This window comes from Ananas comosus, linkage group 20, assembly GCF_001540865.1.
Source record: "Ananas comosus cultivar F153 linkage group 20, ASM154086v1, whole genome shotgun sequence".
Taxonomy (NCBI): Eukaryota; Viridiplantae; Streptophyta; class Magnoliopsida; order Poales; family Bromeliaceae; genus Ananas; species Ananas comosus.
Window position 1 is genome coordinate 8,834,132 of NC_033640.1, and position 17,521 is coordinate 8,851,652.

Sequence of the window (17,521 nt, forward strand, 5' to 3'; positions counted from 1 at the left end):
TTTTGGGCTTTTTGCCCTCCGGAAGCCCTAGCTGCTTCCACCGCCTAGTTCACTTTCACTTAATGAATGAAGCGGGTAGCTTGCTATCTTTTCTCAAAAAAAAAAAAAAATGAAGGCAACCTAATTAGCTTTTGGCCTACATGATTTGACCATTAATGGCACTGTTTGATCTTACTTTCTTCGATGCAATATGTTTCTCTAACACAAGTGCTGCCCATTTGATATGTACAGTGGCCTTTATTGGTGCAATGTATCCTATTGCTGCAAAAATACAAAATATATGATGATTGCGAATTGGAGTTTTCGCATTGTGACATGGTTTGGTGTCTCAATGCATAACTGAGCCAAATAAGTCCTAAATGTTCAGAGAGCAAAATAACTCCTATTCTTGCTTGAGCATTATATATCATCTCTAATACTATATATGTAATTTTCATCTACAAAAACATCAATAAGATATATAGTCTTACTTATAGTTTTGTATTATATATTGGTTTCTATGCTCAAAGTATTTTTAGACCACAAATTATCAATTAAAATCCATGTTTAAACATTGAATTTTATTGTGGTATTGTCAACATATGTTTGATTACACTAATAATTCATTTGACTTTCCAGGACATAATTTAATTTGTAAGAGTCGTTTCAAGCTCGATGGAATGTTACAACTACCATTTTTAGTGATTAGCAATATCTTCACATTAATTAATAACTATATAACAATGAGAATGTACATATGTTATATTCTTTTGGTTTTCTATTGGACCTGGTCATTTTGGTGTACAACTACGTGCATATATAATTGGTCAAATAGATCGGTTGAGATTCCCTACAAATATCTACAATTTGTTAGGACAATCTTGTTGAATAATTTGGGGTGTAAATTCCTATAATAAGGAACTTAATTTGCTTTCCCCATTCATTACTTAACTACTTGTTGCTAATAGTAATTGGCACAGCTATATATGTTTAGAATAGGAAGATAGCTAGCACGCTATCCGCTTCGTTTCATTTCATTTAGAAATAAATTTAGCTGAAAATGTGAATCAACTAGGATTCGAACTTGGGACCTCGGGTACCAACCAACAAGTTCTTTGCCACCTGCTCTAGAGGTGGTCGGTGGAATTTTCGATTTTCATTCTATTTTGGCCTTGATCCAAGGGGATTATTGTCTTTCCTTGACCTTTATTTCCCCAATTCCTTATTCGATCTATAACATATAGAATAAAGACCCCTTTATTATCCATCTTTTATCTCCTTGTGATGTCCTCTATAACATTAACCAACACGTTATCTTAGAATAACATACCTGTCAACAAATTAATGAGTAAGGTTCTGGTCAAAGTAATTAGTTGATCCAATCCAACCAGTTAAATTGGATCTTAGTATCATTATATACACGAATGAAAACTTAGCCAATTCATTAATTATAAGCCCCATCCACTGATCCACCCCCACAGCTTTAAATTCAACCTAGCTAGGATTTGCTTATAACTTTGAACGAATGTCTACTAAATTTTTTTAAAAAAACTAAGATATACGCACACATGTTAATGTTATAGGAATACATACTTAGCCAATCCATGCATGCATGCCCTATATATGCATCCACAACGTTTCAAGCTACTAAAGATTTGGTTTTTGATATTCTCTTAATTCTTTTAATTCTTAATTTTTGTATATTGACATTCTTTTAATTTGAGTTAAATATATGGAGATCCCCGGCCTCAACTATAGTGTAAATTGAAAAGACCTCTCATTTTGTTTATTGACGTACATTCTTTTAATTCGTAATTTTTCTCCAATTAAATGTCTTTAATCAATTAAATATCAAATGGATCATCGGCTTATATGTCCTATAGTGACTAAATTTATCAAAACTTTAATCTCACTAGTTAAAGCAACTCAAATAAAATGAAAAAAATTAAGAACTCGAGTGAGCTAACCGTAAAAGAAATTTCGTTGAGAGGCATATTGCAATATTATATAGTACATTCAGTTTGAGGGTCTCATTAGATCTACAGTATATCTCTTAGATCGATCTATGTATACATGCATGTTGAGGTTGTGGAAGAATTATTAATGATCGTATGATCTCTAACTGATAAATTAATGCTCATCACACGCCATATACGACAACCAAATAATTAATTTGAGTTAATTAGTAATTAATTATATCACAATTTGTGACAAGCGCCAGCTCCAAAGCACCAAGCTCCCACACTTTCCTTTTAAAAATTAGGAGCTGAGGCTAATTATTAATGAACATTAAGCAAAACCGCAGCCCCAGTTGATACTGCTATTGGTCAACCTATGTCACATGATTCTCATTTACACTTGCTAACATGCTCAATTTAATTATATCATCCTCTGATATGTGGCCTCTTCCTAAGTACTCAGCACCAGCTTCTGAAATAATCAATATATATACCTACCCTAAAAAAAGTATTCCATGTATTATATGAGATGGAGTGTGCTAGCTAGTGGATATACATATGACAGATGTATTTATTCTTATTATTTATTTGCAATCTTATAGTTTGTTCATTTATTAAAGACCAAGACTTTCACAGTTGTCTTTGCACTCTCTCTTTTTTTTTTTAATACTAAAATCTAAAAAAGAAAGAGTTTAAAAATTCATAAGATTTCAACTCTCGGATGAGAATTATACCTACAATCCTTTTTGGATCGTAGACTTAGCATTGCTCAAAATTCTAATACACATTCTAAAAATTCTACAACCAATATTTCCATAAAAGTCTAGCAAGGCCAATCATGGGGTCCCTCGTAATCAAAATCTGCATGCTTAATTTTAGTGTCCATTAATTCTACATTGAACTGTAGCGCCAATATATTTGAGTGTTTGAAAAATAAACTGATTTAGAGTCTCAACTCTCGGCTGTAGGTAAGAACAAAATTTAAAATTCAAATAATAATATTATTAATTTATAACTTCCTGAATATACTGAAAAACAAAGTACAGATGAAATTTTGATATAAACTTTTTTTTTTCTTTTCCTAATAGCTAAAACATTAAAGCATTACAGTAACCTAGAAGAAGAGGCTCTTGGGACTAAATAAACACGGGAAAAAAAGTCAAAATAATAATTAATTTTTAAAAAAACCCCAAAGAACCGGTAGGTAGATAGGTTGTGAAGTAAAAGTCAACTTGTGAGCTGGTGCTACCCATGTTTACATAAGTTTGCCTCAGAAACTGCACGCCCACGTTCTAGTTTTGCTTTAATATCTTTGTTTTCTTCATCCAATGTTACACAAATTATTATATAATATACGAGAATCGGACGTACAAGCCTTATCTTTCTCTTTAGTTTACTTGGGCCACGTTCTCTATCTTCCTGTTTAGTTTACTTGGGCCAGTTCCTAGATCTCCTTGCCATCTATAAATACCACCCACTACTGCTGCAACTCTCCTCATCACTACACCACCTTCTCGATCTAAAGCTTATTGAGTTTAGAAATTAATTAAAAGCTAGCGCATATACACAGAGATGAGGAGGAGGAGCTCTAATATTGTTGCATTCTCATGCATGCTCTTCATCTTGGCCTTGCAAGCCATCCTCCCTATCTCCTCTGCTTCCCTTCAATACGGTTTCTATGATTACGACTACAAATGCAAGAGAACTAATGTCGAGCTCCTTGTGAGGGGCGTCGTCGCGAAGGCGATCCGGAAGGACCCCGGCGTCGGCGCGGGCCTCATCAGGATGTACTTCCACGACTGCTTCGTTAGGGTAAGACCTGCATGCATGCTCTCTCTTCTTTTCTTCTTCTTTATTACAAGCATATATGTAGAGGCTAGCTAACTAGGACTCAAAGTCAAATTATAAACCATTAAACTTTTCTTTTTCTTTTTATTTTGAACTTTTCCTTTTTGAGAAGAATTAAACTATTAGACATATAATCTATATATAATGGCAGCATTTGTGTGCCAGGTACAATATATTTACAATATATCCATTAGTGTTTCGTTCTTTTTGAGAAGAATTAAACTATTAGACATATAATCTATATATAATGGCAGCATTTGTGTGCCAGGTACAATATATTTACAATATATCCAATAGTTTTTCGTTCTATACATTGCTAAATCCCACCAAACTAGCTAGTCATCAAAATTTTCTCTTTCGAAAGAGCATATTTTGTTTCTAATTTTTTAAAGTGAACTTAATTATCGAATGAGCATTCTCGAAAACTTTTAAATAGCTACATGGACGTACGAATGCAACGAACGCATGCAATAATTTCTCTAAAGAAATTAAAAGGTTCAAAAAAAAGAGAGAAAAAGAAAAATTCTCCCGCCCAATATTCTTCAATCCGGACACAATACTTATACTTCATCACCGGGTATATATATATATATATATATATATATATCCCGCGATCGACATACACATGCAGGGCTGCGACGCCTCCGTCCTCCTCGACCCGACCACTGCCAACCCGACGCCCGAGAAGACATCCGGGGCCAACTTCCCGAGCCTGCGCGGCTTCGAGGTGATCGACCAGNATATATATATATATATATATATATTAACTGTAGGATTTCTCAATTGAAAATAAAAGCCTTCTTTTATCGACCGTCCCAAGAGCAAGTGGCAAAGGGTTTGGTGGTTGGTACTCGAAACCCAAGTTCGAATCTTAGTTGATTCACATTTCCAGCTAAATTTATTTTTAAATGAAATAAACGAAGCGGGTAGCGTGCTACCTATCTCTCAAAAAGAAAATAAAAGCCTTCTTTTGATCTAGACATTTTTTTTCCTTTTTTTTTTAAACTTCAACAAATTGTTAACAAGTTTGAATTATTTTAAAACATCCTCATATATAAGCATTGGTTAAAACATTCAGATATGTTCTAGTCTTATTCGAAATATATACGACCAATTTTGTACCAAATTTACGATGTGCGCCAAATACTATCATATATATAGATATATATAGAAAGAGAGAGATAGTCCGGCTATACTATACTACCAATGATTCCAGACGTTTGGTGCTATTGAGTTTTCAGCTGTTAAGTCTAAGATTTTGATCTTTTCCATCCGTTAGATTATATTATTCGACTAACTACCCACTCAACCCTGAATACCACTATCATCCTAACTACACATCCTTTCATCCAAGAGCCGAAAATCTAATAACTCTAAGCGCTTGGTACTATTAATTGTATAATAACATAATCCAATATATATATATATATAGGATTCCAGGCCGATATGATGTTTTTGAAAGCGAGGTCTGAGGAATACAATGGAACTGATTGTGACATGCATCCTTTTATTATCTACTAATGACAAGATACTGTTACTATGTTGCAATTAGAACATCACATGAATGTGGGGCACAAAAATGGAAATTTTGCGATTATTTGCGAATCCATGTTACAGCTAAATGAACATGTCCAAACCCCTAATTTGATCTGTGATTTAACAGTAGTGCGCGCGCATGATTCTGTAAGTAGTTTGCATATCAAAAATATGAAAACCAAGTTAAATTATGATAGAACAAGAGACAAAATTTCAGGTTCATAGTACTGTACGCGATTTAGCTAAGTTGTTTTTTTTACAACATAAGTTTCAAAGGAAAACTATTTAACAATCTAAGTGCAGTGTATTAATTGGCACAATGTTTTTGAAAAGCCCAGAAACATTTACATATATAACAATTAGGATGAGAGAGAGAGAGAGAGAGAATAGAAGATGATTCTTCCCAAAGGACATTTTTGTTACACCACAAGATTACTCTACTGCAAACTCCAGGGCCCTCTATGTAGAGATAGTAGTGTTAATTAATGTATGTAATATTTTGATGCAGGCCTAAAAGCCGCGTGATAAGATGAAGAAACATAAGGACGGAAAGAGAGAGATACATGAAAAATTCAATTCTTCGACAAGAGGAAAAATATTATCAACCAACTCTAAACAACTTATTACACTAACCATGCACCATGTATATATAGGATCGATATCTGAAATCTACTATTATTGAAGATACCAATTGGAAATAACTAAGTAATCAGACTCAAAATAGAAAGAATACAAAACTTTCCAATAGTCTAATCTAAAAATGCAAAAAATGAGACTTAAACAGTTGAATTTAAGTCTCAAACTTGGCCGGAACGGACACTCAAGGAAAAAGTAAAGTTTTTTGCGAGCCACAATTGTTAAAATTGCTGATCTCAACGAGATTTTCGGCCTAGCTTGGACCATGCCATATTGAATGTCAATCTAGATGGAACTGAGCCAAAGTAGCTAAAATATTCTGGCTAAATATGGATCCCTATAACCCTTGAAACAAAAATATTAAACTTTCTATAATAATCAAAATTAGGAGTTCGAAGTCAAAATGACAGTAACTTGGCCCAGATTATGTCTTGGCAAAGGGAAAATGGATTAAGAACATGGAGATTAAAGGTATATATGGTTATCGCAAAGCAAAATCTCTAAAAGTCACTACGACAAATCTATTATCTTTTACTATATACTAGTCGCCGTGGAGTTGTGGTCCACCGCCCACACACGTCGTATCAACTGGTGAGAAAATATACATTTTATCAATTAATCAAATATGGTGCATAGATGTACGAATACAACGGATGTAGTATTACTTTTAATAGGATACTAGCTCTATACTATATTATTTATGGGACTAAGAAACATATCTAACACATAAAGTTGAGTGCTTAATTTGCTTAATTGGATAACAAAGAAGCTAAAAGCCTAGGCAATAATTAATATGTTATTATAAACCAAGAAGGAAAAAATAATCCAAATAATTAAATCCAATGAACAAACTTTGCTTTTGCGTGACAAAATGCTTCAAAATAAATTTCCTTATTTTTGGCATACGAAAAGATGTCGTGTCGATGTACCCTGTACTCCTATGAGGATTATTGTATGCTATTGTAGGAACATAATGGAGCCCATCCACGTGTAACCATGTGGCCAAGATCCACCAAATTAATTAATTAATTAATAATTAATTAGCACTAGTATAGGGACCCGCGCGATGCAGCGGGTAGATAATAGAAACAAAATTTTAATAAAATTTATATTCACAACTTATTGATGTATAAGAAGCTATACCCATGTTAAATATAATCAATTTGTTTGATTAAATTCAACTATGAAAAAAATAAATTATAGTTAGAAGTTTATATATATATTTTAAAATCATCGAAATACAGTAAGAGACATATAATTTTATCGTATTATGTGCACCGTAAACATTCCGTTGTGAAAAATAAAAAAGAGCTAAATCAACCTAGTAGGCACTTATATGAGCCGCGGCTCGATTTTGCGGAACGATGCTTCTCGAAGGAGACAACGTTCTTCGCATGCTCTTCTTCTTCTTCTTCATCGTCCTCATCATCTTCGTTAACACAATAAGAGAGAGAGAGCTAGATGAGTATTGGGTGGAAAATTAGATGATGATATTTTTTTTGCATGAAAAATAAGAGGCCATGCAAAAGAGAGGGGGGTGGGGGATTAATGGAGGTGGGGGTGGATTGGTGTTGTAAAGCCCATTTATTTGTAGAATATAGTGTCTATAATTAAATGTTGCATTTTCGATTAATTAATTTTCATGATTTCAAAGGATTGGGAGGTAAAGGGTATGGCGTTGAAAAGAGATTTGAAGGAGAAGAAATGACTAATATTGAAGAGAAAAATGAGTAACATATAAGTTAAAGAGCACATTAATTACTTGTCATTGAATAGAGAGGAGGGGAGGGGAAAAGTCAAGAACAAATGTGAGTTCAAAAAAAGGGTTAGTAAGGTTGAAAGAAAACTTGTCATGTGACAAAAAACATTGGGAATTCATTTAGGTTAATAGATGTTTGATTAATTAGCTCTTCACAATACAAATATAATATGTGCCTAATCAATCCTACATTTTGCTGATATTACATTTATGGATCGATTAATTGCGTGTATTTTCATGTGGTCCTCAATTCATGCACTAATATATACCATATTTATACTTGCTTTAAGCAAGATTAACAATTGTTGATCCTAGTAGTTATATAGACACGAATCAAATATATATATATATATATGGTACGGCTACTATACTATTATGAGTACGATTGCCATCGTACTCATAAGTTGTTTTCGATGATAGAGCTTCCGAATCGACGATCCATACCGTTAAACGTTATTTACAGCATTTAAAACTTCTAGAAATCAAATTTTATAATTTTTCGACATCATTTACCTTACGATCAAGAGGTCACAAATTTGACAATTTTTAACAGCCGGTATGAGATACTTGCTAGTTTAACGATGTAAAAGAATCGAAATTTGTTGAATTTTTGATAGAAAATTCTATTCACTACGTAGATAAAGATCAATAACTCCGATCTTGAATTGAAAGATCCAATCATCTTTTTTTAGGACGTCGTTCGATTTTGACCGTTCATTTTATGCCCACTTGATGGCCTTTATTATGATTTCGAAAATTTACGAAATTTATTTTCTAAAAATTTTAAATATTCTAGATCATATTTAACGGAGTAGATCGTCGATTCGGAAGCTCCATCATTGAAAACAACTTATGAATACGAAGGCTCCAATACTCATAATAGTATAGAAGCCATGGCCTATATATATATATAGCTTAATTGAAGATAAATGGAAAAAAGAAGAAGTAGAAATCTTATGAATGTAATCTTAGTAAAACTACATTTTCCATCAAATTAGTGCAACTTTTAAAACCCTTGAACAAAAAGTAGAAGGAAACATCTAATACTATAAACTAAAACTTAAGTATATTCATTTTGAACCCCTAGTATTCTAGTTTCTTTCATGCATGCATGCATGATTAGTCATGTGGACAAAAGTTAAATAAATTAGGATGATCCACTTGAACTTAAATTTGTAGATAGTTAGTATAATTTTTTGCATTTATTTTGGGATATGGCATGCATGTAGAGGTGGGGCTTTAAAACATGTGCATGCATGTGGTGTGTCTCCTCTCACTGAGGCACCTCCTCACTAATCAATTAGTATAGGATTCACTTAATTCCCTTCCTATATGTATTCATTTTGTTTTCCAATTTGAATATATATATATATATATATATACTTCTGTGAGAGACACTACACTTGTAATGTTAAATCATTTGCTATAGATTTACCAATTTGAAGCTAGTTTTGTACCACCGACATGAGGTTTGATCTAAATCACCAAAACTAGTAGAAATAAAAGTTGTATTATTAAAAGAACATTTTACTTGTGATTTGCGAATTGAATCAGTTACAAGGATGAATTAATGGAGCATATGATGGTATTTCCAGTTAGAAAATTTAGCTAGATCCATGGTGTTCGATTCTATGCTACAAAAACACAAAATATTATTGAGGGTCCAAATTCAATTACTCCAAAACCTTAAGCTCTCGAAGAACAGTTGTTCTAATATTTTTTTTGTTACCCTAGTGCAAGTGGCAAAGAATTTGGTGGTTGGTATATGAGGTTTCAAGTTCGAATCCTAATTGATTCATATTTTCAGTTAAGTTTATTTCTAAATGAAATAAACGAAACGGATAGCATTCTATCTATCTCTCAAAAAACATATTTTTTTGTTAACACTTCTCATATTTGGACTCAAGAGTTTTCAATAGATTCAAGATAGAGTGAAATTAAATAGAAGCAGATTAAACAAAGAGCCCGGCGAAATTTGAGCTAAAAATGTCCTGTTCTTATATTATGTAAAATTTTTGCAATTCATGTCATAACCCATTTTAATCCAATTACCTCTTTTTTTAAAAAAAAATAAATTGCAATTTGGCTACTCAACCTTTTTTGATTCATTTGGGACTTGATTAGTGAATTAGGCGTAATTTGACGATGCATCCATCCTAATTTTGAAACAAAAGAGTCACCTGATGTCTCAAACCAAACAAATTAAAAAAAAAATTAATTTCATATAAGTCCCGCAAACATAGTAAATTACAAATAGATCCCTATAAAATTCAATTTTTATATATTATCTTTACAAAAATCCTAATATTTTCAAATATGTTCCTGTCATTAGATCCCTTAGGAAAAATTAGTTAACCATAGATAAAATATTTAACCCTAATTAGTTAATAAAATAAATTGACCTTTTTACACCTATTCAATTAACAATAAAAACTTTTAATGTTTTCAAATATATCTCTATCATTAGATCTCTTAGTAAAAATTAGTTAACCATAGATAAAATATTTAACCCTAATTAGTTAATAAAATAAATTGACCTTTTTACACCTATTCAATTAACAATAAAAACTTTTGGAGGGACATATTTATGATAACAAAAAAGTTATTTCACTTAAAAAATAAATAGTACTTTAACGGTAACAAACCAAAAAAATATATTTAAAAATATTAGAACTTTTCTAGAAACGACATATAAAAGTTGAACTTTGTAAGAATATATTTGCAATTCACTATATTTGCAGCGACCCGTATGAAATTAACCCAATTAAGAAACTAAGTACCAAAATCAAACTCACAAAGGTTACACAGTTTCACCGAGAACGGACTTCAGCTCATGTAAGTTCTATACGCTTCCACATATATAAAATAATTCTCATCAAACATCAGAAACTGCTAAAATCCGCTTATCTTGCAGATCAGCACCCAGTTCGCAAATGTATCTCTAGATCTAGAGAAATTGTCGCCTGCACCCGTCATGCGGCACCAACTCATGCACAACCCCCGATTAGCCCCACTTCATTGAATCTCATACTTTCCCACACAAAATAATATACACGTCGAGAAAAGACCATGACTTACTTGGCATGGGGGATCGCAGCATAAGACGAAACGGAGGGTGTATCAGGGCGATGCAGGGGCTGAGGCGGGGTGAACCTGGTGCAGGCAATAATTTCTCGTAGATCAAGTGTTAACGTTGATACCAGATGCAGAAAGCTTCAAAGTTTCGGTAAACAGATACGAAGGATGCACCGGAAATTAAACTTGTTCACAAAGGTTAGGGTTTGAGAAAACACACATTGACGCCAACTCTGATTTTGTTCAAAATCTTATTGCTGCACAAAGCATTACAACTTAAACAACTGCAGAGTATCAGATCCAAGAACTCCGTAAACGAAACATAGGTTCGAGAAAACAGATTGATTCAAGAGCAGAGAGAATCTGCACAATTAGAGTGGCCCCGGAAAGGTTCCACTCTCCCTCTGCTCATTCCACTTCTCAACCTGGGTCATTAAAAGAAAGAAAAGCTAGTTATTATATAGAGAAAAACAGAAAGCAACTACAGAGTAAAGTGGAGAGAATTGAGGCGGCGAGCATCGACATGCACAATGCTGAAAGCAAAAGAAGAAATTATATTTTAATGTTGCCGACTTAAATCCTACAAGACAGAATTCAATTTAAATGAAATCAAATTGAATGTCCAAGATAGTCTTGATGAAGGGAAGAAGATTGGGCCAAGTGCAGAACATCGAGACCTCACATGTGTCGTACGATTGATATGACACAAGTTTGACACACTTTGCTGACTTTTCTTTCGACAATATCAAGAACATCTGAGAACTACAGAATTAATTCTTCATCAGATTAGACCAAAATTCCCTTCCCACATCATTATGTCTGGTATTTAAGAAGGAAGGTTTAAAATCATGGACAAATCTTACTAGGACAAGTAACACTTTTGTGATTGCACCATGAAAATTGAAAATTATTCGCTGATATGAATCATGGAGATGCAAAACAGCAACCACTTCTCGTTATCATCTTTGAAATATGGCAGGAGCCGCGAGACTGAATTTAAAAGAACAGCGACAGTGCATATAAGTTACTATAACATACTATGGCCATATTAATACATAGCAAAATATAACACAAGGTCACATTGCTACAAAAACAGTATGATTTAGACACAATAAACACAATAAAGCAGTGGAAAGGGCTGAATAATTTATCACTAAGCACAAGATAATTGCCGCCGCTCCAAGTGAGTTCTCATCTCCTCGGCAAATTTTTTAGGTTCACTGCTATCCGTTACATAAAAAAATATATGTATAAATTACTTCACAAACATAGTTTCTCTCTTTAAGCTCCTATTATACATGTAACAAGAGTTTGGGATGGGGTTTACGTGTACGCGAGCGTGGAGGGTGTTTGTGTGTGCGGGTGCTGCGCGGTGTGTGTTATGTGAGGCCAGAGCCCATTAAATTTCATGTTACAGAACAAAGGGGGTTTAGGACTAACCATGTCCAATAACATCTGAAATGACTGTATTATCAACAAGTTTGTCATTGGAGAATGGTATTTTGCATATTTTATAGTCAACAAGTATGGATTCACAGCATTATATGAGCCAAGATGTGAACTTTATACAAAACTATTAGAGGTTTCTTTTCAATTGAATGATGGATGTTTCTAGGCTCGATCTTTTCAGTTAACAGAATGAGAGCACCAGGTCTCAAGATCAAACTCAACCATGCCCAACAGCCACTGCTCAAAAAGAAAACATCAACTAATGTAATTCGAAGTCGATGTCTTGGACCTATTAAAAAATTTTCAAGCCCAGATTTAATGAATGCCGATTGTAGGTGTATAAAACACCTTTTCCCAATAACTATGAGCTTTTTAAAGAAAAGGCTGTTTAATATTAGCAGCATAAAGCCTGATACAACAAGGTCAATACGAGGCATGCAACATGCATATCTCCCAATCTCAGCAGCATGATATAAATTATCATTCAAGACAATCAAAAGAATTCATCGCCATGCAGAATTTGCAGTACTTACCACTATTCTGCATTACATTTTTTATAGTGCATGTAATAACTGGAGGAAGAGAAAGCGTTACGATATGCCACTTCTGTGATTGACATGGTATATGCGTTTTATTTTTAGCTGACTATAATTTCGATTGAACGCTGATACTACCACATGCATCATATGCCACTGCCAGTAAAACTAGGAACAGTTTATCAAATCAAGTACTAATTGTTGATATTTCGTTACCAGAATAGGTGTTGATCTAGCGCGATGACCATGACTAGGCACAGGGTTTTGGTCCTTAATATTAACAAACTTTCTAAATAGAAGACAATTGGATGACAGAAACTAAAAGTAACATGCTAAAACCCAGAGGAAGAAAATGATCAAACATTTGTAGGATCACTAACATCAAAAGACAATCCATTACTAACGAAACCCTGGAAAGAGTGAGTATGCCAGACAATATTGGATTATCACTAGCATGAAACTAGATGGACGTACAAATGAAATAAAGGAACATAAGAACTCACCCATTCTCCCGGGCACAATGATCGATAGTATTTGGCAAATTTCTCACAATCACTAGACTCTTCACCTTTAGCAATCAAACACCTACATTTGCAGGTCAGGTAGAAGTTTTTAAAAAACAAGGGAATGGAAAAGGTATACTGGCATGGTACGTATCAGAAGCCATATATAACCATACCTGTGATACTCAATGTATCGAGTGAAACAGTGCCTGGTTTGATTTGTTGTAGGAAAGCGAAAGTCAGCTGGTGCAGTTTTCAACTCAATCTGACAAGCGAGAACATTATGAAATTTAAAGTAACTTATTAAGTAAATTGCTCAAAGAAAAGCTCCAAAAGTAAACTAAATCTTCTAATATGAGCTTGCAAATATACAAAATAACTAAAAGACAACACCAAATAGGCACAACAATTTAAACAACTTTTTAGCAAAGATTACGAATCTAAAAGAACATAGATATCATATAAATGTGCAAATCACTTAGATAAACATTGAAAACTTATTAGCAATCTTAATTAACCTAACAAATAAGCTTTTTGAAAAGGTACAACATATTACTTATCCATCAATTGCTCACCACAAATATGAATTCACAACAGTCTTTTACGCTCTTTATCTAACAACAAAGCAAGCAATCATTGACCTTCATTCTCTTGTATTTCTAACTCATTATTGAGCTTATATGAATATATATAGATTGTTTTAATAACAACTTCAATCTATTGAGCAAGAGATAGAAAAGCATAAATATTACAGGATTTCTATTTTATTTGCCGCATTTAAGCATATTCAAGTAAAAAAATATTGTGACTGAGCCACGATTTCTTTATCCAGTAAATACTCAACAAACAGATGTAGGATTGTATCAAATCTCATATGTATCCTTCACAGATCAAACAATCGCCAATTACCTACCACTAAAAACACCACCAGATCATGTAATTTGATTACTTTATCAGATTCAATCCCCAAACAGCTTAACCAAACCCTAGCACCATATTACAGGATTTCTATTTTATTCCCCTCATCTGAGCGTATTCGAGCAAAAGATATTGTGACAGAATCACTATTTCTCTATCCAGTGAACACTCAACTAACAGACGCAAAATCCATATGAATCCTTCATGAATCGAAAAAAAAAAAAAAAAAAAACTCCCATTGCCTACCTTCAAAAACATCACCAGATCATGTAATTAGATTATTTTATCAGATTCAATCCCCAAACAGCTTAAGAAAACCCTAGGAACAGAAAAATTAAGGGGAAAACACAAAACTTGAGCCTCTTCGTTCTAAGCACATACAAGGGATCGAATGATTCCAAGAAAAACTAAACATCAAAAATAAAATACCATACGAACGGATCAACGCGAAGGGGGGAAAAAATGATCGGTAAAATGAAGAAATTAGGGCTAAAACCAAGTAAATCGAGAGCGATCGATCTCCGCAGATCGATCAGCGGGTGTTTCGCGTACCTCCGCCATTGGAAGATCCTCAAAATCAGGAAAAAGTCGATCGATCTAGCGAACGCGATTAGGGTTTCCGATGCGACGGGGACGAAGTTGGAGAGGACGAAGAAGAGGAAGTTTTTCTTTTTTTTCCTTTTTCTTTTTTTGTTTTTTCAACGGCTGTGACCCGAGAATTGTGGTAGCCTCCGAGAAACGGGGATCGTTGGATCGTTTATGTGGGCCCACCGAAAGATTTTAGAGATAATCTCTCACTAACCCCCCTATATGAGAAATGCTAAGTCTCTATTACGGTAATTACATATTTAGTCCTCAAATTATAAAATAAATAATATTTTAATCCTCAAATTTTAATTTATTATAAATTTTCGCTAGAGCTTTTAAAATTATTACAATTAAGTTTTAGAACCCAATTTTTTTTTTTACTAAAGCTATTTGATTCGCAACCCCAAAATGGAAAGTTTTCATGGGGAGGGGGGGCGGCGGGTGCTGTTCACTACTTTCTACTGCACTTAACTAAATAAAATATATACAGTTATATGCTTATAATTATATCCAATCAGTGTTCCAGAAAAATTACGTTACGTGTTGTGTTTATATTTAATATTATATTACGTATATCGTAATAAATCTGTTATAATTTTTTTTATTATTATCCTACTAAGAAATGTAAAAATATATTTCCATATAAGTTTTCTAATTCTATTTTATCCGTTAGCATTGAATGAGCCTCAATACCAGGTGCCGCGTTGGCTGGATCGAAAACTAATTCTAAATTTGTGGCCCAAATTTAACCCGTTGAAAATAATATTTGGGCCTAACTTAGAACAATCCTAATCCTTTCTTATCTTTTTTTTGTTTTTCTTTTCTTTTTATTATTATTATTCTTTGGCCACTATTTTATTTATCCAAAATTATGCTTTGATAATGGAGAGTGTAAATTCCACGTTTGGTCCTCAAAATTATAAGATGCCTGATATTTTGGTTTCAAAAATTAATTTGCTATAAATTTTAGCTTGGACTTCTAGAATTATTGTAATTAAATCTTATAATACAATTTAGTAGACTAAATATTGACGCATCTTTGATATATAAGTAATAAGTAATATAACATCTTAATTATTAGTGCATTTTAAATCACAGTACTACTACATCATTTCTAGATTAGCAATGCATTAATACTTAGTAAATTAAATTAAGTTATATGATTGCAACAATTTTAAAAGTTTGGATCGAAAATTATAATAAATTAAAATTTAACTGCCAAAGTATCACTTGACTTATAATTTAAGAACCAACCATACAATTTTCCCTTCGAGAGAAATACTCTAGGGTTTGCAAAATCCAATTTGATTTTAGTATTAAAAAAAATGATGTGATGGATTGTGGAAGGAGCATTACTCATCTATAAATAGTACATAGTGCGACAACTGTTCGCACGCTGCGGGCTTTGCGGATCCAGAGGAGGCAGGAATCGGGGGTGAGAGAGAAGGAATCGCGGGTGGGAGAGAGAGAAGGGATTGAAGGTGCGCAAGAGGGAACAGAAGAGACGGGAAGAACGACACGTAAGCCATTCCAGAGCTCAAGTTTTAATATATCTATTGATTCCTTGCACCTACCACATTCTCTACAATTTCCAAATTTAATTAAAATTTTGAAAAATATTTTAATAATTTAAAATATCTAAAATCAAAATATGTGGGGGAACAAAGTGGGAGATCCATATACACTTATTATAAAAATGAATAGAACTAGTTACGGAACCCCGCGCGTTGCGGCGGGAAGTCGATACAATAGTCAATTATTAAAACTATTAATATTATTTTTTTATTATTAATTAATATTTTTGAATAATATTTATTTCCGTAGTGAGTATATTTAGAAAAAGAAGGCAGGACAGAAAGATAAAACTTTTTTGTCGCAGCTAGGACAGTAATAGTATTTGTGACAGAGGCAGTCCATTAAGAGGCAGAGGAAGCACACTCCCAGCATAAACGGCATCATGTATGCTATCATAGCCGCCAAATTTGACTTATATTCTCAGAAAAAATGACCATTAAGGTATTAGAAAAATAACACAACAAATATAACTATATGAATTATTTTATAACAAATTAATACTAAATATACATAGAAAATGTAACTATACTTACATATCAGGTCATTAATTAGGTATGAGAAAAAAATAATGTTAATAGTTCAAGCTGAAATAGTGAAAGCGCAAACAAACGGCGGGTTTGCATTTATGGTTTAAAAGGTGGTACGCAACGGGACTTTGTTTTTCAAATAATTTATAAATAATAAAATATTTTTGTTTATAAATTAAATTCTTTAAATGTGAAGAAAATCACAGAAGAGAAGTACAATTATAATATAAATATTTTAATACAACATACTTGACTTTATGAAATAAGAAAATTTTAAGGCCTTTTTCATCACAAAGTATTGTGCTTTTACTATATATTTTTGATATCCGGTGTAGAGAGATTGCGCTACATGATCCATTACGCCCATCCTGCTGTTGGTTTTACATATTGTTTACACTGTTAGTCATAATAAAATAGTTGCTTACATACGTTTTCTTTTGAAATGAGAATATGTAAATATTTTAATCACTTATATCTTGATTATTTACTGCCTTTGTATTATTTTCTTTTCTAAAATCTTTTTCCTTACCTATTGTGACCTAAAGTTATGGAAAAATAAAAAAAAATGATTTTACAATATTATTGTTGTTTTTATATAGACATTATTTTGAGTTTCACTTATATAAATACAGAC

The 17,521-nt window shown here is 33.0% G+C and overlaps 2 protein-coding genes across 2 annotated transcripts; one reads left to right on the forward strand and one right to left on the reverse strand.

Annotated features, from left to right (window-relative positions):
• On the forward strand, nucleotides 3,448–4,572 carry LOC109725587 (peroxidase 2-like). The gene is made up of 2 exons (XM_020254828.1): nucleotides 3,448–3,749; nucleotides 4,417–4,572. The coding sequence occupies exons 1-2, from the start codon at nucleotides 3,510–3,512 to the stop codon at nucleotides 4,570–4,572; spliced, it is 396 nt and encodes a 131-aa protein (XP_020110417.1). The 5' UTR covers nucleotides 3,448–3,509.
• On the reverse strand, nucleotides 10,938–14,933 carry LOC109725842 (cytochrome c oxidase subunit 6b-2). The gene is made up of 4 exons (XM_020255233.1): nucleotides 14,750–14,933; nucleotides 13,456–13,544; nucleotides 13,280–13,361; nucleotides 10,938–11,216 (listed from the first exon to the last, which is right to left on the reverse strand). Exons 1-4 carry the CDS (start codon nucleotides 14,756–14,758, stop codon nucleotides 11,163–11,165), a joined length of 234 nt encoding a protein of 77 aa, XP_020110822.1. The 5' UTR covers nucleotides 14,759–14,933; the 3' UTR covers nucleotides 10,938–11,162.

Coding starts and splice junctions, on each gene's coding strand:
- LOC109725842 (XM_020255233.1), bottom strand. Junction 13,362..13,455: donor CGATACATTGAGTATCACAG/GTATGGTTATAT, acceptor CTGCAAATGTAG/GTGTTTGATTGCTAAAGGTG. Junction 11,217..13,279: donor CATTGTGCCCGGGAGAATGG/GTGAGTTCTTAT, acceptor TTAATGACCCAG/GTTGAGAAGTGGAATGAGCA.